General features: G+C 39.4%; 1 protein-coding gene and 2 long non-coding RNA genes across 3 annotated transcripts; all 3 read left to right on the top strand.

Moving 5' to 3' along the window:
• The first annotated feature begins 3,326 nt into the window (after window positions 1–3,326).
• LOC118807501 lies at window positions 3,327–6,944 on the top strand. Its single transcript, XR_005007225.1, has 3 exons — window positions 3,327–3,417; window positions 3,853–3,997; window positions 6,069–6,944. It is a non-coding gene; the product is annotated as an uncharacterized LOC118807501 (long non-coding RNA).
• An 11,562-nt stretch (window positions 6,945–18,506) lies between these two features.
• LOC118807916 lies at window positions 18,507–19,567 on the top strand. The gene is made up of 3 exons (XR_005007244.1): window positions 18,507–18,756; window positions 19,138–19,311; window positions 19,458–19,567. It is a non-coding gene; the product is annotated as an uncharacterized LOC118807916 (long non-coding RNA).
• A 1-nt stretch (window position 19,568) lies between these two features.
• On the top strand, window positions 19,569–21,353 carry LOC118807441 (GTPase IMAP family member 9-like; the record flags this gene model as incomplete). The annotated part of the gene is made up of 2 exons (XM_036569452.1): window positions 19,569–20,097; window positions 20,527–21,353. Coding segments are annotated over 2 exons (705 nt in total), but the record flags the coding sequence as incomplete, so codon positions are not given.
• Between the last annotated feature and the right edge of the window lie 2,019 nt (window positions 21,354–23,372).

The following is a 23,372-nucleotide window of genomic DNA, read 5'->3' as shown; positions in this document are numbered from 1 at the left end:
TTTATGTGTTTTGCTTCTGCAGTTTATGAGGCAGTTAATTTAATACAAATTCAAAAGCTTTCAAATGTAGGTAGATAAAGAAAATGACCTATTAAATGTGCACAAGAAGACTTTCGGTATCAAGATATTAGCATTGGTATTATTTGGTAAAGGACTGTAATGAAAACTATTGTTATCGCCCATCCCTTGGTGTTTTTTTCCCCACCTCTATTTCAGATAGGTTGACAGTTTGTGAGTGTGGACTATCCAACCCGAGCACAGGAAGGCAGGGCTTGTCTGAATAGGGGTGGGAAAACAGCACTTCAGGACAGTCTTTATTAGCAGAGTTTCTCCCATCATGCCTTGTAGACACACATACCCAGCAAGTGGTGTGAGGATAGCATGGGGAGGGGGTGGAGGGAGATAATGATACTATAAATTATAAATTATGTCAAAAGAGAGACCACAGTGCAAATTTCTCTCCAGCCTAACCAATTTATAATGGTTTAAAATGGCACATTCAGGGAGACTTTTAAACACAGCAAAGCTGAATAGTACTTGTAACTCAACACTGTGTTTAGTTATCTTGAAACAGGCCTGGATGATCTGCTTAAACACACAGTGATCAACTTATACTGATTTGCCTGGGGTTGGATTAATTCATTGTCATGGCTGTAACTAGCTATGAGGACGCTAACATATAACTAACATATAACATCGCTATGGCAAAATATTTAGCTAGCTATGAGTTTATGAGCTCCATTAACAAATTAATGTTGTAAAATGCAAACCTTATATTTTAATTTTGTTTTAATTGCTCGTAATGTTGCTGGCTAAATCAGCATGTTTTAGTATAGCTCCAGTAGCTACTCAGGTTTCCCAGCTTTAGGCTAATGGCTCCACAGTAGTCTATATTAGTGATTAGATGAGCAAATGAAGCACGTAACACACTATAGCCAGCATGAGAAAGTTCACTGTTAACCAGCATATTGATGGTATAGCATCATGTAGCTAACATTATTAAGATATCAGCAGGGACATTAGACTGTATTTTGTCTCATTAACTGTATGAGTACCTGCCTTTCCTGTTGTCTGGGGTCTTGTAGAGACAGCCTGTTATAATGTATGTGTAATGTGTGCTTTTTCAGTTATCACTGAGGACAGAGATGCAAAAGGGTGATGAAAAGAGAGAGAGAGAGAGAGAGAGAGAGAGAGAGAGAGAAAGAGAGAGAAAGAGAGAGAGAGGTAAATGAGATAAAATCAATCAATCGCTACTTGGTTTAGTGTAGGTTTAACACGTATTTTCAGCTGAAAATAAACATCTAAATAAATGATGATTTGTTAAATGATTAATTAAATAAACCTAAACAGGGTAACTGGAGTCATCAAGAAAGGAAAAGGTGCATAATAGTTATGGATAGGTGAAAAAAGAGCAATGATTTGGTAAACATGTTAATTGTAATTTACAGTTGACCCTATGTTTTTTGTTTTTGCATAAATTGCATTTACAATGATTGAGGTGGGAATACAAACAAGGGGAAACAAACAGGAGAATCTCAGGATTTGAAGAACATCCAAACCAATCAAGAAAGACTGGGCTAGTAATTCTCTCTGAAAATACACTCAGACACATCTGGGCATTATACTGACTGAAGAAAGAGCAAAATGTGTCCTGGCAGGTTCATCTATAGCATGAAGAGATGAGAATCAGGAAAAAGGAGGAAGGCCCTGCATCTGGCGATCACCACAAGAAGATTTCATGCATAAAGTTAGCCCTCGCTGAAGCCTTTCAAAATGTGCATTTGTCCTTTTACCTTTTCTGCATTATTGTGTAGATTTGCTTCCAATACAAGACTTGTACTCTCTGCTTTTCCCTCAAAAGTTGGTGATAACAAAAGTACGTCGTAATTTTATGTTAATTATTTCTCATTTGTAGCTTGTTGTTACAGTTACTGCCATTCTGTGTTTGAGAGAAAAGTTTCACTTTTCTTACCAGGACCTGCCTTGTAGACTTTCTCTTGACATGTGTTTGACTGTCATGCACAGAGCTTTTGTTCTAATTGCCAACTTTTAAATAAAGAGGACAATATCACTGGGAATGAAAATTACAAAAACGTTCAGTTCCACATTACTTTTGCTTATACAGACAGATCAAATAACAAACACAATCTCTCTAGCAGATCCAGGCTGGAGAGAAGGCCAAGACAGTCATCAAGGTATACACTACATGGCCAAGACGGTATCAAGGTATACACTACATGGAACACATATTTAGTGCTGCTGTTTGTTATATTGTTTTCTTACTCCCAGTGTTTTGTATTTAAGCATAACATGGGGGAAAAACCCAGTCAGAGTTAATACACACAAATATTATATGAAAACTCAGTCTGTGTTTACTTGTAAACAAACCACACAATAACAAAGGAACAAGTTACTCCATGAGAAAATAAAAAAAATATTGAAAAGTATGTAAAGCAGCTTTAAAAATGAATCAAGTGGGAATCAGTGTTTGCAACAGTAAAAATAGAATCCTTTATTCACATATTTTATTAAAAGTAAACGCATCATTGAGTGTGTCTATTCAGAATAGTGCTATTCCAAATTCCTTCTAGAATAACATCTAACGAAGTAAACACATCTCATTACCAAAATACTCACCTGTGATCTATTCATCGTACCCGTACGTTGTACTGCTGTTTGCTGCTTTCTCTAAATAATGTCCATCTGGTTAGCATTTCTACCCCTCCCTCTTTATTTTAACTCTAATAAGCAAGCAAACATTTAATGAAGTAAGACTCTTAGACAAAATTCTTTCCTTTCCTCATTTATTTAAAGTCCAGTCAAAAAAGCAATTAAGTTGTCAATTTATATATATTATATAGGAGGAGATTATATATATTATTGAAGGTTGTATATTAAATACTATAGCATAAGGAAGGAGAAAATGGGACTGAGAGAGAGGAGAAAATCAAGCTGCTTCAGATCTAAAAACATCCACAGGTGTTTCTGTCCATCCTTCCACTGTGAGAAGACAACTGGGTCTGAAAGGATGTGTAGCTGTTCAAGAAGCTCGTATTGAAAAAAGGAGACAGACAAAAAAATAACATTTGCAACAGAACAAAATCTGGGCATCTGAGATGTGGAGTAAGATTTTATGGACTGTTAATTCTAAATATGTGATTTTGATTTATTGAATAATAAGAAGTTGAAAACGCAACTTCTAAGACTGAATTTTGGAGGTGTGAAAAATACCCTGCAGAATTGTAAATACTGAAAGCAATTCTCAGAAAAAAAACACTTCTTAGTAGTGATCTTTATGTTTTAAACACACACACACTCCTCCCATAAAAATTACCCCTCATTCCTGAATGTGCTCTGACATCGTTTTGCATACAAACCTGGCAACGCTGGTGTTGGAGGACATATCAAGGAGTTAATGTAAGCTATTGGTTCTTTTTTGACAATTTGACAGAAAACTCTTTTACATTTTTTGAAACAAAGATCATCATCTTCTTCAAAAAGTGGACATAAATTATCACATTAAAATGGGTGAATATTTATGACAACACAACTAAAATAAAAAGCAACTAGAAACAACTAACAACAGCTGAAAAACAGCAACGGACTGGATCTCTAGAAGAAAACAGTTCTCTGTTTTCTGTAGCAGAGCTAAATGCTATAAAGATGAGATATTACAATCAGCTTCTCTACAGAATATCACAATGGACCATCTTTTAAATGTCACCAGTTTATATGCTATAGGGAAGTGAATGAACCCATTAAGACTGCCAGTGTGGTATTTAAAAATTTAACATTTAACAGAACAGATTCTGTGAAATTCAGCTTGGCCGTGGTCATTTCTTCCTGCCGCAGATTTACTTTGATTTGATGCAGAACAAATCCCCACACATTGAGGACACAGAGGAGATGAGGAATAAGAAACAGTCTGAGGAAGAGTCAGGGGAGAAAGCTGTATTAATGCACAGGTGTGGAAGTCTTCAAGGGATTCCTCCATATAGTAAGTATAGTACCAATTTATCAAGGGTGGAAGGAAACAACTAACAGCAGCTGAGAAACAGCAACGGATAAATACTGCAAATCCCTATTTAAGTAAAAGTACTGTTACTTTAGTGATCATTTACTTGAGTATTTACTTGAGCATAAAGTAAATTACTCAAATAAGAGTAAATAAGTAATTTCTTGGAAAACTACTTGAGTAATCAAGCTATTTTTATATACCTGCACTCATAGTCCAAAAATGTTTCGGCTACGTTATTGAAAATAACCTGTGCAGACAAAACTAAAGCCAAACATGATATTACAGGAGAGAAAAAAGATTTCTCACTTAATAATGTAGTTGTTCTGATGCCTATGAACTTGCTGAATGTTAGCTTACATTAACTCATAGATTTTGACAAGGGAATGCTGGCATAATTTTGCTATCTTAATAAATTTGGCCATTTTTAAAAAAAAAAATTATTTAGTGCCTTTTCTTTTTATTTTTGCCTATACAGACTTTAAAAATAGCTCAAGTACCTTTTTTTAGAAATGGTAAGACTAGAGTCTTTGTGACATAAGAATGGTAACCCTCTTTAGTCTAAATACGGTGTAATCAGAAGTTTTTTTTTTTCATTTTTTCTGAGTGTTTTGAGGATCATAGTGCTCTGATCACTCGCTACACATGCTACAGAGACATAAGGAAAGCATGCTGGACCTAAACACAGTATGTGACTTTTATGGAGACTCAAAACAGAGATTTCATGTCAGGATACTGAACGGATTTTGGATCATTTGTTTAAACTGGATTACTACTACTGATACACCTCTGCGGAAGTTAACAGAGGAGGGTCCACTGTAAAAAGTTGCTCGTCAGATCTACCTAAAAAAATTACTTCATGTGGTAAAAAGCAATTGAACAAGTTTTATTCAACTTGAAAAAACTACATCGATTGAAAGAATCGTCCATTCAAAGTATTTATTTAGGTTGAATAGAACTAGTTAATTTACTTGTTACCACAAGAAGTTATTTTTTTTAGGTAGATCTGAAGAGCCACTTTTTACAGTGTCTGCTGAGTGCTGTGATATATGTAAGATGTCTGTAAAATAGACCATTCCAAAGTTATGAAGGCTTGAAGGCAACAATGCACTTTTTCAGGTTCAGGGGATTCACGTGTATAAATTCAATGATACCTGTGCAGAACATTTCTGCACAGATGATCTGAATATTATAACACAACGCATTTCTAACTTAGTTTAAGTGATGCCCTGATGTTTTTTTATTAATTTGAGGTGATCTGTTTAGTCTGCGTACAGTGTGTTGTACTTGTTTTGGTCAACAGGGAGGGCAGCTGCTGCTATCTACTAACCACTTCTACCACTCGCACGCTTAGTTTTAGAGAATATTGCTGGAGTTATGGGACTTGAATTTTCAGCCATCCATATATGACATGTGGCATATGTTGATAGCAGCCTTCTCTGTCTCTCTAGAACTGGATTTAGCCAAGGGGCGTGTTTAGGGTCTGGCTATTGGACCACAGCCAGGGGTGTTTTTCCTATAGTTTATCATAGCCTTACTCACCGTGGTAGGTTGCTGTATGATTTTCTGGCATGGTTTACAAAGTTACTTAGCTAGTATCCAATTGTATCAGTCAGCCTTTAGCATAGTTTATTACAGTACAACAGTTACCATGGTCAAAATTCATGACACTGGAACTGTCTCCACTTTTTTTATTTCCTAGATAAAAACATTGGATATTTCAATCATATATTGACCGCCAAACTGGAAATATCCCTGGTTTTCATTTCAGAAATCTGGTAACCTGGTACTTTTTTGTGCCCACTAAACTTGTGAGGCTCTTGTGTGTAATTTTCTTTTATGCATATTCTTATTTTTTTTCCTGATACAGAAAAAAAAAAAATGACTGTATTGACTGGAATGCATTAAATAAAAAAAGATGGTCTCTAACGTTTGCACAGTACTGTATGTTGCATATATACGTGTATATCTCCAATAAGGTCTTTGAGATCTTTGAAAAGCAGTTAGGTTCATTAATGTAATTGTTTGTTTGTTTGTTTGTTTGTTTTTACAGTGAATGAAGGAACCAGAGATTCAAGTACAAGAGCTCTTCCTTGGAGAGCACTGAGGCTATTGAGCATACATTTCATGAAATACTTACAATGGCAGTAGTCATGACACAAAAAGATGCCATACAAGCTCACTGACTGACCAACTGTCCCTTCAGAAGTGCATTATTGAGATGTGGATCAGTTTATGCTCATCTCCAAGTTGGCAGACATGGACGCATGGTCAAGGTTGTTGAATTGACTGGAAGAGATTTTAAGACATTCTTTGTTGACTAAATCGATAAAATTGAACGTTGTCACAATAATTAATCTTTGCCTGTGATCCGATTTTCATCACCATCATAGTTTATAATGAAGAACTCAAAGCAGAGTTTGTCAAATTTACATTTCATTTGCATAAATATATCAGTGCTTATCTCTCACTTTCCATCTCTGTTATTTCATCAGTTGTAAATGTATTACTTTTAATATTATTTCACTGATTTTTTATTTTTTATATGTGATGTACTGTATTGTTATTTTTTTTTTCTTTATTTGTCATGCTTTGTGCTGAAAATGTTGAACATATATAGTTTAAATTAAACTTTCCCTTTATGCAAACTGTTGTAAAAAACATGTAAAAAAAGATTTTCTTATCTGTGGTTCTAGGGGTCACTTTTCACTCAAGGTTCAAATAAGCTGTGGGACACCATCTTACATTCTAATTCTAAATGAAATGACTGAGTGGTGGAAAATAATTAACAGGTAATGAGGCAGTCTTGACCTTCTACTATACATGCAAATGTAAAAATGTAGGGATGCAAATAAATTTAGATGAATGCAACATACACCATATGGCCAAAAGTCCAACGTCAGCGTCTGACCTCACAAATGCTCTTTTGACTGAACGGGCACCAATTTCCACAGACACTCCAAAATCTCGTAGGAAGTCTTCTGAAAACATCTAAACATCTACAAGATAAAAATAAAGTTAATAATGATTACAGTTCAAGCCTTTCAGTATGTGTACAATTACATTCTACACACACACATTTTCTAAACCGCTTATCCTTGTGGGTCGTGGGTGCTGTGTGGGGGGTGGCGGGGGGGTGGGGTGTTGGAGCCTATCCCAGCAGTCATCGGGCGCAGAGGGCAGGATACACCCTGGATAGGCTGCCAGTCCATCACAGGGCAGACACACAGACATAGACATTCACACACACATTCACACCTGGGGCAATTTAGCGTGTCCAGTTTGTCCAGCTGCATGTCTTTGGACTGTGGGAGGAAACCGGAGCACCTGGAGGAAATGTATGCAGACATGGGAAGAACTTCTTGTAGTGAGGCAACAGTGTTACCCACCGCGCCACCCCCTACATTTTATATATTGATTCAATTTGATGAGGTATATGTCAGCTTATATTACCACTTCACATTTTCACCATGCACATCTGGAATGTGAGAAGACCTTTAAACAATGTACCTTGTTATTTTTATGTTTGCCTATTTAAAGCTTGTGCCTATTAAGACTTATTTAAGTCTGATATATGTAAATGAGCTCTGTTCTGATTGGCTGCCCTGTATTGTGTCTCATTGAGAAAGCAGTCCAGGCTGAAACGCTCCTTAAAGAACTTCAGTATGATTAAGAGGGGCAAAACTGCTACATGCTAAATAGGCAAATATGTAAATGAGTTGGTTCTCATGACATCACAAAAACAATGAGTTAAAGTCTAGAGTTCAATCCAGTTGAGAATCTGGGGCACTATTTAAAAATTGCTGTCCACAAGCTTCATTCAACCAACCCGAACAACCTGAAGAATGGACAAAAAACTCTCACTCACCAGACCTAAAGCTGTTATTGCAGCAAAAAGTGTTTCTCCCAAGTACTAGTCTAAGAGCTTGAATATCTATGCAAGCAGAAGTTTTCAGTTTTTAATCTTTAAACTGCTCACAAATGATGAATTTTGACATTTAAAACTTACTTCAAGAGCATATTGTTTTGTATAAAATATTAGGTACCTTTGCAAGGCACTGTACATACATTTTTGCATTTTTTTCAAGGTTGTTTTTAAAGGGAACCCTGGCTGTTAAGACCTGTATGCCTTATAACAGTGTTCATAGCCAATACTATTAAAATGTGACATATAAAAAACATGGCAAATAGGCAAAATTCCTCTACTAGTAGGCCATGATTGTCGCACTGTGACAATGTCATATGGTTGCAGTGGAGAAAGTAAGTAAAAAAGTTTTTCTCTTTAATAATGTCACTCTCCCTAATGTTGAAAAGCAACAAAAATGGTGGCTTACTAGTAAAAGGATTAAGTCTATTTTTTAAAAACAAATAATGTTTTTTGCTTGGTTTATACAATACATTTGAATGGTATTGGGCATGTACACCATGATGGGTCCTGTATGTCCTGGGTCCTGGATTTCTTTTACATTGATTTAATTTTAATGAATTGAATTTAACTTAGTTTAATTTTAAATGAAAAAAAATAATTTAAATGCTCTCATGTCATTTTTATGTCACTAATGAAACACAAAATGTTTTAATATGTGGGCGGAGTCTTATTTAGCCACACCTCTGCATTTTAGACCAGTAACTAAGATTGCATCTCTGTCCCTCATGGCCACATGGAGGGCAGTTAGATCCCATTGATTTGAAGTAAATGTGTCCCAAAATCTGAAAATCAGTGTGGAACATTAAGAATTATCATCATCGAAACACATTTTCTACCATTAAGTGTTTTAATGACAAAATATGATTTTATGTGTGTACAACAGTTCAAAGTTGTGTTTGCTTGTCACATACTGGCTAGCGTTTTTGAGTTTTGAGTGTTATAGCAGGAAAGTCCCCATACTGTGCAGAATTTTAGAGAAGAGCATCACTGCAATAACAGAGCTCTATGTTGATGTAAATTGATTGGTTGATGTGATTTATCTGACTTAAAGCGTAACCTTTACTTGATACGCATCTCTCGCCCCATCCTGTCCTACCAGTATCTGTCCACATCTCCTTATGCTGAGCCGTCCCACTTCATCCAACACATCAAGTTCACCATCCAGTTCCTGCTGGACCTCCCCAGTGCAAACCGCCTGCTCCCAGGAGGCCAGCCCCAGCGTTTCCAGCAGATGGAGCAGAGAGAGTGGGGGAGAGTGTCCCAACAGTAGTCCACCTGAACACTCCCCTTAACTCTGAACAACTCTGTGACCCCCCAGACACCCCAAAACAGTTAATCATAAACATGGCATGATTGTAGTCTGACTGGAGTGTGATGACTGTTCTTGCCAAGAAATGTAAGAAAAGAAATGTGATGTGCCTTCAAATGCTACAAACCATTCAAAGTTACATAATGGGTTGTGCTGAAAGGATATTTAAATGCACACTTTGCATATCCACAAAATTAACAGACCGTTTTGTTATTTGTTTTTTTTTTTCTTTTTATAGGCAGCCTGCCTGTTGTTTCTGAACACAAGACTGTACTGTAAGGAGATCATGCTCCACAGCTAGAATCATCACATGCCAAAGTGCCTAAAGAAACACCTACCCATATGTGAAGAAATGCAGGCCAAAGGGGAAGAACAGCAGAAATGGGGGCCTGAGAAAAGAGAGCATAAAATACAACCAGAGGAAACAGAGGAGAAAGACATGCTGAGGTGCAGACTTGGAAGTCTGCCTGGGAATCATCCTAATTGTGAGTATAATGTCACTGACTTTGTTCTAGCATAGTTAATGCTAGATGTTGATGCTAACCATCTTTTGAGATGATGTAGCAATGAAGCAAATAATAGATTCAAGTCCAGTTGGCAATATGTTTAGTTTGTCCTAGCTGTAATCCTGGAACACTTCAACAAGGCATTTAAACTCAAGCTGTTGGTATCTGAAGTTTGCTGTTTTGCACTGGAGCTACAATGCTAGTATTGCTAACAAGTAATGGATTCCTCAATCAATTAGTTGCTGATAACTAATCTCAAATAGACTTGTTCTTTTTTAACACTGCATTCACTTCTTCACTTTTATCTGAAAAAATGGGATAATGTTGCATAGCTAAAACAGTGGTAGGCCCTATCATAAATCTTGAATTTTGTCTGGAACTTTGTCTATTTTTATGTATCGTTGCTCCAGTGCAAAATTAAAGAAGCAAACTTGGGACACCAAACATATCTTGGCTGCTTGACTAGATTAGGGGCAATGGGTAAAGTGTATAAATTAGATTTTCTTACTGAACCTTTCCTTGAAAAGTATTAGGACAGTAACATTAGAATGAATGTAATTGGACAGATTTGGTCGCTTCTGTTGCTTTAAATGTAGATATATGGTTGCATATTGATGTGAACTGATCATTAGCCTGCTGTCTTTGTGTGTTTTTTTTGTTTTACAGTGAGCAAATGGGCCACAGAGTCTGGTGATTTGAAGGACTGCAGAATCAGAAGAATAATAAAGAAGATTCTAACACTAACAAGAGCTATTTATCACTTGTGATGACAAAGTCAGGCACCAGTATGTTTTCCAGAGTGGCAAAGCCTAACAATTTATCATTGCATGAGCAGGTGAAAGTTGCTTCAGCAAAATGCAAAGATCATGTGTAAGCTTTACAGAAATAACCTGAACGCATTCAAACACAACCATCAGCTTTAGGCCTAGAGTATGGCAAAACTGTTTGAAGGTCCCTATGATTCTGGTGTATAACATGGAATACATGCTAAATTTACCACTTGATCAAATTACGTAATGGCCAGAGGCATTTCACTAGTCTTGTTCAACTGTTCTATCATATGCACACTTACCTGCATTGCTGCAATTTCAGTCAAGCATCCCTATTAAAGTAAGTATTTTCATCCTTGACTTTTTATCCTTACAATAGAACCCTATTGCTTAACTGAAAACAGCTCTATTGATAACACTAATAAGCAATAATGATGTGTTACTATGATCATTAGCAATATTTGTATGTTTAAAGAAGAAAGTGCTAAGCTGAAATTGGAGTAATTAAAGTGAGCTTGTGCTTTCAGGATAGCTGTACGAGGCTAAGAGTTTAATCCGTTCTGAACCCTCCCTGTGATAGTGATGTCAGAAAATGATCACGTATTTTAATTTCATTTAAAAATTCCTTGTGGAACAAATGCCTTGCTGTTCTTCAGGTTATTCTGTCTGTTTTTATATATATGTATGTAGATATGTTTGTTCTTATTGTTTTTTTCATTCTTCTCTTTCATGTTAATGTACCTCCTGATAGCTTCAGTAACATTTCTCTTGGCAGCTCCTGGTGACAGCCTGCCATTGTGCACTGCTTCTGGAAAATTACTGCTACTGTTAATTTCATTGTAAACCTTGTTGGTTGCAGTATATGCACTTTCTTTTTTTTTATCATTTACACTTTATAATAACTGTAAAAGATTTCAGAAACATGATACAGCATGCATGGAATTATGCAGTGACCACAAATAAGTTATGTAGTTTAAACTTATTTTAAAAATTATTTTAGTTTTGGAGATACATTAATAGAAAGGTATTAATTTTGCTATTTACTATTGACTTTTTTCAAGCATTATACATATGTATTCACATTAAAATGCCTTTAAGATGAAAAAAGTAAATTCAATCTGATGTGTCCAAACATTTGACTGGTACTGTTTACTTCATTCTTTGTCCCTGAAAATAGTTTACTGAGTACGCCACTGAGTAGCTCAACCTGCTGAGCCTGTACTGCTGTATTGTTTTACTTGGAGCAACTCAACTTAGCTGCTGTCAATCAGGGCAACAGACCATCCTTTTTTTAACGTGGGAAAGAGAACTTTTTATATAAAATAAAGGTTTATCCTGCATGTATATGTAATTTATTATTCATGGAAGAATAGGACTACTAGATCGACATGTATCACAAGCAGCACAATAAAAATAAACTTTTCCTGATCTTTGCTTCGTTATGGTTAAACCAGTCATGCCAGTGACAAGCTATCATGGAATCTGAGAGCAGACAGTACTGTGAATGCTCTTAAAACACTCTCTGTCTGGTTTCTCCTTAAATATATTCATATATGTCACTGCTCTGACATATACTTTTGTATCAGTGTCAATAAATTGATCTGACTGCCTGTCTTCACAATTGATTCATTGTGTACTAATAAATACTAAGTAAGTGATGCTGAGGATCATTTTATCAAATGTTGAATGAAGACTTGAGTGCAGTCAGCAACATAATAGAGTAAAATTAAAAGCGATGTAAAAGATGACATTAAGTAGGTGACAGTATGTAACTCAGCAAAACGTAGAGTGTTTTCTTTGCAGGTAAACTTCAAATGCAACCCGAAATCAGAAAAGTTGGGATAGTATGTTAAATTAAAACTGAAAACAGTGATTTATAAATTATTTTTACCTGTATTACATTGAAAACAATACAACAGCACATCATTTGATGTTTTATGTTTTTCAAAATAAACACTTATTTATCAAACACTACATCTGTGTCTCAGATGTAATTTTTTGGACAAATCAAAATTAATTTTTTTTTGGAAATCATGGAGGCTGCGTCCTCCAGGCTAAGGAGCAGATGGACCTTCCAGCAACTGTTCTTATTCTTTCAGTTTCTGCATAGACAGGTATGTCCTTATTGAACAGGTAAGGGGAGCAGGGGAAAGATTGTCATTTTATTCCTTCACCTCTTTTATCTTCAACATCTCTCATTTTGATTGCTTAGAGACTGTTATTACATGCTGGCACACATTTCAGAGTGTCTGAAGCCCAGGTTTTTCACTTGTGTCAGTTTAGCAAAACTCTGAATACATTTTACTGCATTTCTCTCCGTTACAAATTGCTTACACACTTTACTGCAGAACACTAAACACAGTTCTCCATCTCTAACTAAAATTTATTGGTAATCTCTCATGAAATTTTTTTCAAAGATGAAGGCACATATTTGGGAAATGTATACATTTGGAAATTAGTTACAGAGCTCTTGCTGCAATGGGACAGAGCTTTTCCCCACTGTCCTGTACCAGTGCAAGACTGAAGAGAAAATAAAGTGTCATTTCCCATGTCTATCAAAATATATAATCAATTTAATGTAAATAGACAGAGACAGTCACGAGTGTGTAATAACGTGTAACATATGTATATCAGATGTAATTTTGTCCTATTCTTTCTGCAAACAAGCAAACAGTACAGAGTGTTTATGTTTTAAAATGCACCACACATTCTCTATTGGGGCAGGTCAGGGCTGCGTTCAGGCTAGTCCAGCACTCGCATCCTCTTCTTCTACAGCCATGCCTTTGCAATGCTGTCAGACTGTGGTTTTGCATTGTCTTTTTTCAATATCCCTTTAATGTCCTCACCAAGAAAAAAGCAATGGACTTTCATATTTTGTATTTTTTATTTTTTTGGGGCAATAATAAAAACAAATGGTGCTTTTTTTTTTTCGTTTTTTTGACCCCATAATTTTAAAAATATTCATGTCTACCAAACGGTTGAGATGGCACTTTGTGGCATATATAGTGACTTAAAATGTGCTCTACCAAATGGTTGAGCAGAACATTAAAGGGATATGCATGGGTGTCCCTGGAAAAGATGTCATCTTAAAGGCAGCATATTGTTGCTATCTGAATAAGTCTTGTATCTCCAAAAAGGTAACTTTGCAGCAGAAGGAAAAAGTGTTCTTAGCTTATAATGGAAGTCAAAGGGTAAATTATTTGTTCTAAGACATTTTGGAACATTTCTATTGGTCCATTCATCTTGAATTTTTGACATAACATAAAGGGCAGCTGACAATTTCAAATTATGTCAATGAATGAAAAACAACAAAAATGAAGATACAAGGTTTTGTCCTGACAGCGATGATGTGTTGCTCCAAAATCTTTGCGTACTTTTCGACATTACTAGTGCAGAAGCATAAGTTACCTTTGCCAAGGGCTCTGACACAACCCCATGCCATGACAGACCCTGGCTTTTGGACTTATTGCTGGTAAAAGTCTGGATGGTTGTATTAGTCTTTGATCTTGAAATGTACACATTTCTCCCAAAAAAGACCTGAAATACTGATTTGTCTCACAACAATACACGTTTCCACTGTGTAATGGTCCATTGCAGATGTCTCCGAGCCCAGAGAAATCAACAGCACTTCTGGACACTGTTAACATAAGGCTTCCTTTTGGCACAGTCAAGTTTTTCTGCCTTTGTGGATGTAACTACATATTGTAGTGCTTGACAAAGGTTTGCCAAGGTAATCCTGAGCCTATGTGGTTATATCGCTTTCAGATGAATGACGATTCTTCATGTTGTGCCATCTGAGAGATTGGAGAGCACAGTTATTTAACTCAGGAATGCACCCTTGCCCTTTATGCACTGTAATTCTTCCAGAGTCTAGCCCTACTTTTATTGGAATGTGTTGCAGGCCTAAATGACAGGAATGGATGTATATTTACATATCAAATGAAGTTGACCAGACAAAACATGAAATATCTTGTGTTCATACTGTCTGCAATAAAATACAAGTCAAAGTAAATTTTAGAAATCCCTTCTTTCTTTATTTGCATTTTTCATGCAGTACCAACTTTTCTGATTTGGGGCTGTAGTTCAAATAAAATTCATTATTTATTGAAAATGTCCAAAAAAGCATGATTTCCAAATTTCAAAGGACACATAATAAAGTAAATATATTCATCAAAGTATTATTTTCATTTGCATTTTTTTTGCCCATAGACTGTTTTTTTTATATCACCGTCACATAATGTCATAGTAATAGTGATACTGTCTTTCTATTCCTATTAGCTTTAATTTTCACATTTTTACTTCTTTAGGTGTAACGTTTGAGGCATGGAGGCGGGATGCAAATGCGAGTTTTTATTGAAATGAGAGTCCATAATGAAAACAAAACCTAACTACAAGCACGACAAGCAAACAAGAGACAAGGTTACATCCACAATGCAAGACGAAGACTGAACAAACACAGGGGTATAAATACACTGAGGGAAAATAAGAAACACCTGGGACTAATGAGGGGCGGAGCACAGACAGGTGGAACAGATAACAAGGGGGCAGGACCAGGGAGGAGACACAGAACAACAACAAAAGCACATGGTAAAAGAAAACAAAAGGCACATGGCTACAACAGAAGTGAAGAAACAGACACTCAGAGGGACAAAGGGAGAATCCGTGACAGAACCCCCCTCCTAACGAGCAGCTCCCGAGGCGCGAAAAACAAAGGCCATCCAAAGTGGGAGCCGGTTAGGAGGAGGGACTGGGTAGGAGACAGGATAGTAGACCGGACAGGAGACGAGACTGAAGACAAAGTGGAGAGAGAGAACAGGAGACTGGAGCGGAGATACTGGATACAAGAGAGAAGTCTGGACAGTGGAACAGACAGGAGACTGGACAGCGGGCTGAGCATGGGATTGGACAGGAGATGAGACAAAGGATGAGACACATGAGACAGCAGGAGGCAGGACACGAGACAAGACAGGAGATGATACTGAAGACAAAAGTGGAGAGAGAACAGGAGATGGACTTAACATAGACATGGGGACAGGAACAGACATGGTAACTGGGACAGGGACAGAAAGATGGACAGGAACAGACATGGTAACTGGGACAGGGACAGAAAGATGGACAGGAACAGACATGGTAACTGGGACAGGGACAGAAAGATGGACAGGAACAGACATGGTAACTGGGACAGGGACAGAAAGATGGACAGGAACAGACATGGTAACTGGGACAGGGACAGAAAGATGGACAGGAACAGACATGGTAACTGGGACAGGGACAGAAAGATGGACAGGAACAGACATGGTAACTGGGACAGGGACAGAAAGATGGACAGGAACAGACATGGTAACTGGGACAGGGACAGAAAGATGGACAGGAACAGACATGGTAACTGGGACAGGGACAGAAAGATGGACAGGAACAGACATGGTAACTGGGACAGGGACAGAAAGATGGACAGGAACAGACATGGTAACTGGGACAGGGACAGAAAGATGGACAGGAACAGACATGGTAACTGGGACAGGGACAGAAAGATGGACAGGAACAGACATGGTAACTGGGACAGGGACAGAAAGATGGACAGGAACAGACATGGTAACTGGGACAGGGACAGAAAGATGGACAGGAACAGACATGGTAACTGGGACAGGGACAGAAAGATGGACAGGAACAGACATGGTAACTGGGACAGGGACAGAAAGATGGACAGGAACAGACATGGTAACTGGGACAGGGACAGAAAGATGGACAGGAACAGACATGGTAACTGGGACAGGGACAGAAAGATGGACAGGAACAGACATGGTAACTGGGACAGGGACAGAAAGATGGACAGGAACAGACATGGTAACTGGGACAGGGACAGAAAGATGGACAGGAACAGGTACAATAAGACCAAACACAGAAACAGGAACACTGATTGAGACGGGTACAGATATATACATGGTTACAGGGACAAAAACAAAACTATGGACTAGAGACTTGGGGGAAAACACAGAATTAAGTTCATGCAGGCGAAGGAACTGGGTGGCAGACTGAGCAGGGAACTGGAAAGTCGGCACTGAAGCAGGACACTGGAAGGCCGTCACTGGACGCTGAAAGATTGGCATAGGAGGGGGTCGCTGGGAGGTTGGCGGCGGAGCATAATGCTGAGAGGCCGGCACCGAACCAGGACAGGAAATGAGAAAAGGAGTGGCCCAGGGTGCAGGAGCAGAAACTGTGGCATCCCGGGGTGCAGGAGCAGGAGTGGCCCAGGGAGCAGGAACTGGGACTGGTGACGCTGAGGCCATGGGCAGGTCTGGGGATGTAGAGGCTACCAGCAGGTCAGGGAACTCGGAAGCGACGTCCTCGGTGGCAGGCTGGGCCTGCTGCGACGTCCTCGGCGGCAGGCTGGGCCTGCTGCGACGTCCTCGGCGGCAGGCTGGGCCGCAGCGACGTCCACGGAGGCAGGCGGGCCTGCTGCGACGTCCTCGGCGGCAGGCTGGGACGCTGCGACGTCCACGGAGGCAGGCGGCCCTGCTGCGACGTCCTCGGAAGCAGGCGGCCCTGCAGCGACGTCCTCGGAGGCAGGCGGCCCTGCAGCGACGTCCTCGGAGGCAGGCGGCCCTGCAGCGACGTCCTCGGAGGCAGGCGGCCCTGCAGCGACGTCCTCGGAGGCAGGCGGCCCTGCAGCGACGTCCTCGGAGGCAGGCGGCCCTGCTGTGACGTCCATGGCTGAGGCTGGCGGGCCTGCTGTGACGTCCATGGCTGAGGCTGGCGGGCCTGCTGTGACGTCCATGGCTGAGGCTGGCGGGCCTGCTGTGACGTCCATGGCTGAGGCTGGCGGGCCTGCTGTGACGTCCATGGCTGAGGCTGGCGGGCCTGCTGTGACGTCCATGGCTGAGGCTGGCGGGCCTGCTGTGACGTCCATGGCTGAGGCTTTCTCCTTACTAGGGAGCAACAGCTGAAGCCGACAGAGCAGATGGTAGCTCTCCTGAAGTCTGACCTCATTTTCCTTGATAAGGTCCTGCAAACTCGCTGCTTCCCTGTGTGGTCTTGCATTCTGTAACGTTTGAGGCATGGAGGCGGGATGCAAATGCAAGTTTTTATTGAAATGAGAGTCCATAATGAAAACAAAACCTAACTACAAGCACGACAAGCAAACAAGAGACAAGGTTACATCCACAATGCAAGACGAAGACTGAACAAACACAGGGGTATAAATACACTGAGGGAAAATAAGAAACACCTGGGACTAATGAGGGGCGGAGCACAGACAGGTGGAACAGATAACAAGGGGGCAGGACCAGGGAGGAGACACAGAACAACAACAAAAGCACATGGTAAAAGAAAACAAAAGGCACATGGCTACAACAGAAGTGAAGAAACAGACACTCAGAGGGACAAAGGGAGAATCCGTGACATTAGGGCTGAGACACAATATATATATATATATATATATATATATATATATATATATATGTAAACAATGCAGTTAAATCATAAGTTAAATACACAATGTTGTTTAAGTGTTTGTAGCAACTGTACTACCGCCAAGTATAATAATAAACAATAGTATGATTGTACTACAACTACTATAAACCAGGGGTGTCCAGTCTTATCTGCTCAAGCACACCTGATTCTACTTGTTTAATCAAATGTCATCAGGTGACCTCTTGCCTTGTTGGAGTGAAAACCTGCAGCCACACCAGCCCTCTATGGATAAGATTGGACACCCCTGCTATAAACAAAAGAAAAACTTCATAAACAATATTGTTTCTAAAGTGCTCTTTCAGAAGACCCATCCAGGACTTTCTGTCAGTTAACAGATTTATAAAAATGCAGCAAGCTGTAATAGTAAGAAACTGTCAGACTATGATGACATAATAGCTCATTCAATGAAATATCATCAATAGGAATTGCCTGTCTTTAACCTTGAGGAGAGGTGTTATTTGTGATATGTAAGTGCTGTGTGCACGCCCTGTGTAATCACAAGATGAATTCCTTTAGGGCAAGTACGTGACTTACCTGAGCACTCACTAACACTAAAGTTGAAGCTTGATAGGTATGCAGGATTTGTGACGATTACCAGGAAGGATGGGGGTGTTGGTTACAGACTACACACAGGTGACGTGAATGACAAAGGGGCAGGACAGAAACAGAAAGCAGCAGAGACAGACTCAGGAAACCATGACAAACGTTGTTTAAGACACATATAAGACCAAGAAAGATCCACATAGAGGGCATGAAAAGTAAGTGGTGGATTCTCTTTAAAGGAACAGTGTCATAGTATGTTGTATGTTTTGTGTCTGGTATTGTGCTTCATTGTAACGCCCGACAAATGAATTAATAAATAAATGAATAAATATTTATCTACATTTTTAGTTTTTAAAAGAAGAATTATCATAAAAAACTTTCAGCACTAAGCAGCTGTTTGCAATTGGGTGATTAAGACCTACGACCTTGGTATGCAAAGGAAAATGAAACTAAAAAGCAAGAAATGATCACTTACAGGAAAAGTAGTTTGATTTTTGCTAGCTGTGTAAACAGATTGGCTCTGTTTCAACACATTATCTGAGGCAAAGTTTTATTTTTCATCTTCTTCTTCTCTGTTTTTATCTTCTTTTGTCCAGGTTGCGTTTGCTATGCCTTGTTTTGTTTTGCTTTCATAGAAGTTGCTTTCTCGCTTCAACTTCCAAATGAGAACATTTTAGAGTGGAATTGAAAGTGAAAATTATAATCGCTTTATGTCAAGAAACCACTGCCAAACAATATGTCCAGCACAAGCAGGATCACACCAGATGCAGGTTGGTCCCTTTTGATTCCTTGGTCAATGAATTTGATTTGATTTGATCTGAGCGAATCAGTATGTGCCAGGACACAAGAGCAATGTGCAGTTCCATAACAGCCACAGATCATGCTGTTTCTCTCTATTTTGTCTTCTGTTTCAAAGCTCAGGATGGTGCTACTGGGCAGAGTTGGAGCTGGAAAGAGCAAAGTGGCCAGATTCCTCCTGGGAGACAAGCAGCTGAAGGCTGAGATAAGATCATGCGTTGTTTGTGAAGGAGAAGCTGCAGGAAGGGGGATCTGTCTGGTGGACACACCTGGATGGAGTCGTTCTATTCTTCATACCCCAGAGAAGATTAAAAATGAAGTTATTAGAAGTGTACACTTTTGCCCTCCAGGACCCCACGCTCTGATTTTGGTATTGCGTGTCAAAAGCCTCACTGAACTGCCTTCTGTAAAACAACTTAAAACAGCAAGCCGACACATGGAGCTGCTGTCTGAGAGGGTCTGGAAGCACACTATGGTGCTGTTCTTATGTGATGAAGACGTGGAGGATCCCACAGTCGAAGCAAACATTCAGAAAGCAAACAAACTACTGGAAAAATGTGGCAACAGACACTATGTTCTCCGCTCTGAAGCCCTGGTCTCTGAGTTCCTCCAGGAAATTGATAAGATGGTGGAAGAAAACTGTGTTGATTTCTTCCTGCCACAGGTTTACTATGAATATTGTCAAACAAGAATTAAAGAGGCTGAGGAAGCAGTGATTAGGCGCCGGCGTGGAAATGTCGAGGGGCTTCGTCATATTAGTGAGTATAGTTCAAAACTAGCTTTAGGTCTGAATTCTAGCTTGCAGGCCAGGGGTGTCAAACTCAACCACAAAAAGGGCCATAATAAAAAAATCACAACAAATCTGTGGGCCAGAGAACACCTATGTTTTTATATTTTTATTTAACATTTTGCTATTACTGAACTGGCCTTTGTTTATTTGAAATTTGCCAAACCCAAATAGCTACATATAATTGTGAAACCTCTTTAAATTACCCCAGGTTGTAGGTTTTTTAACCCTGCCTATTTACTTGAACTAGACACCTGGCATCTTTTCCTTTTGTGGTGTGACTGCTGTCCCAGGGGAGAGTTGCGTTGCAGTGCATGCTGGGGATTGTAGTGTAGTGTATTGTGAATTGGGCTAATATTAACAGAAAATTAAAATAATTTCGGATTCTTTTATTTTTCAGGCCAGATAGGATTGTGCCATGGGCCTGACATGGCACTGGGTGCTCTTATTGGATTAGTGGCTGGATCTGTCTATGGAGTCATGGGGTCACGCCTGGGAATTGTCATTGGAGCCGTTGTGACAGTTCCACTTGCTTTGTGGTTGATTGGTTCTGCATGTCTGGCAAAAGAAGGTTAAAATATTCTTCAACATTTGCAAGTAAACTGTAAATAGAAGAGTGTAAATTGGCCATCAGGCTTCTATTCAGCCTATGTGCTGTCCCTATTTGTGAAAAAAATGTATTGTATAATAATGTGATCCCAATTTGCTCTTATTATCCTTGTAGAAACTGTGTATTTATCTGTTCATACTGAGGGAGTTGTGCAGGAGCCTGCAGTGGGGAACCCCTTTTGTGCAGAGTCAGAAAAATCTTTTTTTTAGATTAGTTTTTTTAATGTTTCTTTGACAGCACTGACGTCATAAGCAAGGTAACACATGAATACCTGATTCATTGTCTACAAAACACAATCCTTACACCAACATTACACAGCCCAATATTCTGCAACACTAGGCTAGTGTTTGCTCAGGGTTGGAGCTAAACTCTGCAGTGTGGAAGATCTCCAGGACCGGAATTGCTCTACATGTTTTTAAATGGGGCTCTAGTAGACAAATTTCTGATCAATAACAAAGATAAAAAATGCTTTAAAGCCACATTGTGTCTAAATATATACACTCTTATGAACAGCCCAATATATAATGATTTTTCACTGGTCGTTTTGGCCTGGTGAGAATTCAGATTTAAACCCTATAGAGAATATGTGGTCTTACAATAAAACAAGCAATGTTTGAGCTGTTTGAAGCCATCAGTGCTGAATGGAACAACATTGACTCTTCTTTCTATACAAAACATTTGTTAATTTGTAATGTTTTTGTTAGGCCAATAGGTAAAACAATTACACTCATTTTCCAAGGTTTTCCTCCCTATGTTTGTGTGTACACAAAGCAAAAACTCAAAGTTAAATTAATGTAATAATCACCTGACATCTAATTTGCTGTTATATTTTTAAGAGCTTTTGAACTTATAGGAGTTTAAAACAGTGCCTCCTGTATGTCCATGACATCAGTAAGTGTAAAGTCAATATGCTGCTCCCCTCGCCAGCCAATCAGAACTCACTAGCAGCAATGCTAGCATCTTGCTGCACAAAACCTGTTTGCTGTAGAAAAAAGGAAACCTACAAGTAAGTTTTCTTTGCTTTTTACAGACATACGGAGTGGCCATAAGCTAGTTATAATTTTCTGGATTGTTATTTTGAGATAACAAGTTAATTATCTTGCTATTTCAAGATAATTCAAGTTGTTACCTTGAGAAAACAATGGCTAGTTGCCATGAAGGACCAAATGGGTGAACCAGTTTGCTACAGCGCCACCTTAAGGCAGACCAGTGCTGCATCTCTAGTTAGTCAAGAATACCAAAGACAGAAGCTCGCCAGCTGTGGGTGAAGTAGCTAAACAATGTCAGCATAAGATTACAATAAGTTTATTTTCAGGGACCCCCCAGAATTTTGATTTTGACACATTAAGGGGACCCCTAAAGACCCCCTGTTTTTTGCACCTTGCCTCACTCTAACATCATGAAGTGCCCTGAGTGGTTGTTAATTCAACACACAAAAAGCAGTCCATGTAATGCCCTCACTGGTCTACAGAGAACGCTTTAGCCACTGCCGTTCACCTCTCTGACTCACCTGAACAGAAAAGACAATTATGTTAGAATGTTTTTCATAGGCTTTAATTCAGCATTCAGCACAATTATACCACAGCAACTTATTGGAAAGCTGAGCTTGCAGGGCCTGAACACCTACCTCTGCAACTGGATCCTGGACTTCATGACTGGGAGACCTCAGGCTGTCAGGACCAGCAAGAACAAGCACCACCACACTGAACACCGGCGCTCCTCAGGGCTCAGCAAACAGGCAGAAAGTGGGGTGGCGTGCAGACTAGAGCAGAGACAACAATCTGTTTCTTAAAAGGAAGACCCACCATGATCACTCTCCACATCAATGATTTAACTGTGGAGAGAGTCAAAATTCTCAAATGCCTTGGTGTGTACATTACTGATGACCTCACCTGGACGCTAAGCATCACCTGCCTTGCCAAAAAAACCCAGTAGCAACTTTACTTCCTATGAACATCCTCAGTGCAAATCGAAAGCTTCTTAACCAGCTGTCTCACTGTCTGGTATGAGAACTGCACTGTCTTGGATTGCAGGACCCTAGAGTGGATTGTTAGGACAGCTGAAAAGATCAATGGGGTCTCTCTACCCACCATCGACATCTCCTACCACATGCACTGCATCTGCACGACTGCCAGCATTGTGGACATCCCCCATCCCTCTCATGGACTCATCACCCACTTGTCATCAATCCAGTAGCTTTGCATCGACACTGCTTGCTTGTTATGCTGAGAGCTGGATCCTTTAGGCTAACACTGGGAGCTGACTCACATTGAGGGGCCTTTTTTTAAATTGAGAAAGTGGCAGATCTTTTTTGACCTGCATCTTAAAATCACAGCACCTCTGACCTGGATCTATTAGGAACATTCTGGCTCTCTCTTGTTATGCCCAAACCTGCTGTTGTTATGTTGTGAGGCTCTGGTTTTGTTATATGCGTTTTTCACTGTAATCATCTTTGCTGATGACTGGTTCTTGGATTTGCTGCATTTTGCTCATCTGCTTACCTTGTGATCTCTGCCTGTGAAATTCGTCAATTAAAATAGGTATAAAGATTCTTATTAAAATTGACAATGCAAATGAAATACCATGGGAGCCGAAAGAGTTGGGTGGCTCTTATTTGCAAGCTGAGCTGAGCTGGG

This window comes from Colossoma macropomum, unplaced genomic scaffold (genome assembly GCF_904425465.1).
Source record: "Colossoma macropomum unplaced genomic scaffold, Colossoma_macropomum, whole genome shotgun sequence".
NCBI classification, from domain to species: Eukaryota; Metazoa; Chordata; class Actinopteri; order Characiformes; family Serrasalmidae; genus Colossoma; species Colossoma macropomum.
The sequence above is the reverse complement of the archived record's forward strand: the minus strand, read 5'-3'. Positions and strand labels throughout refer to the sequence as shown.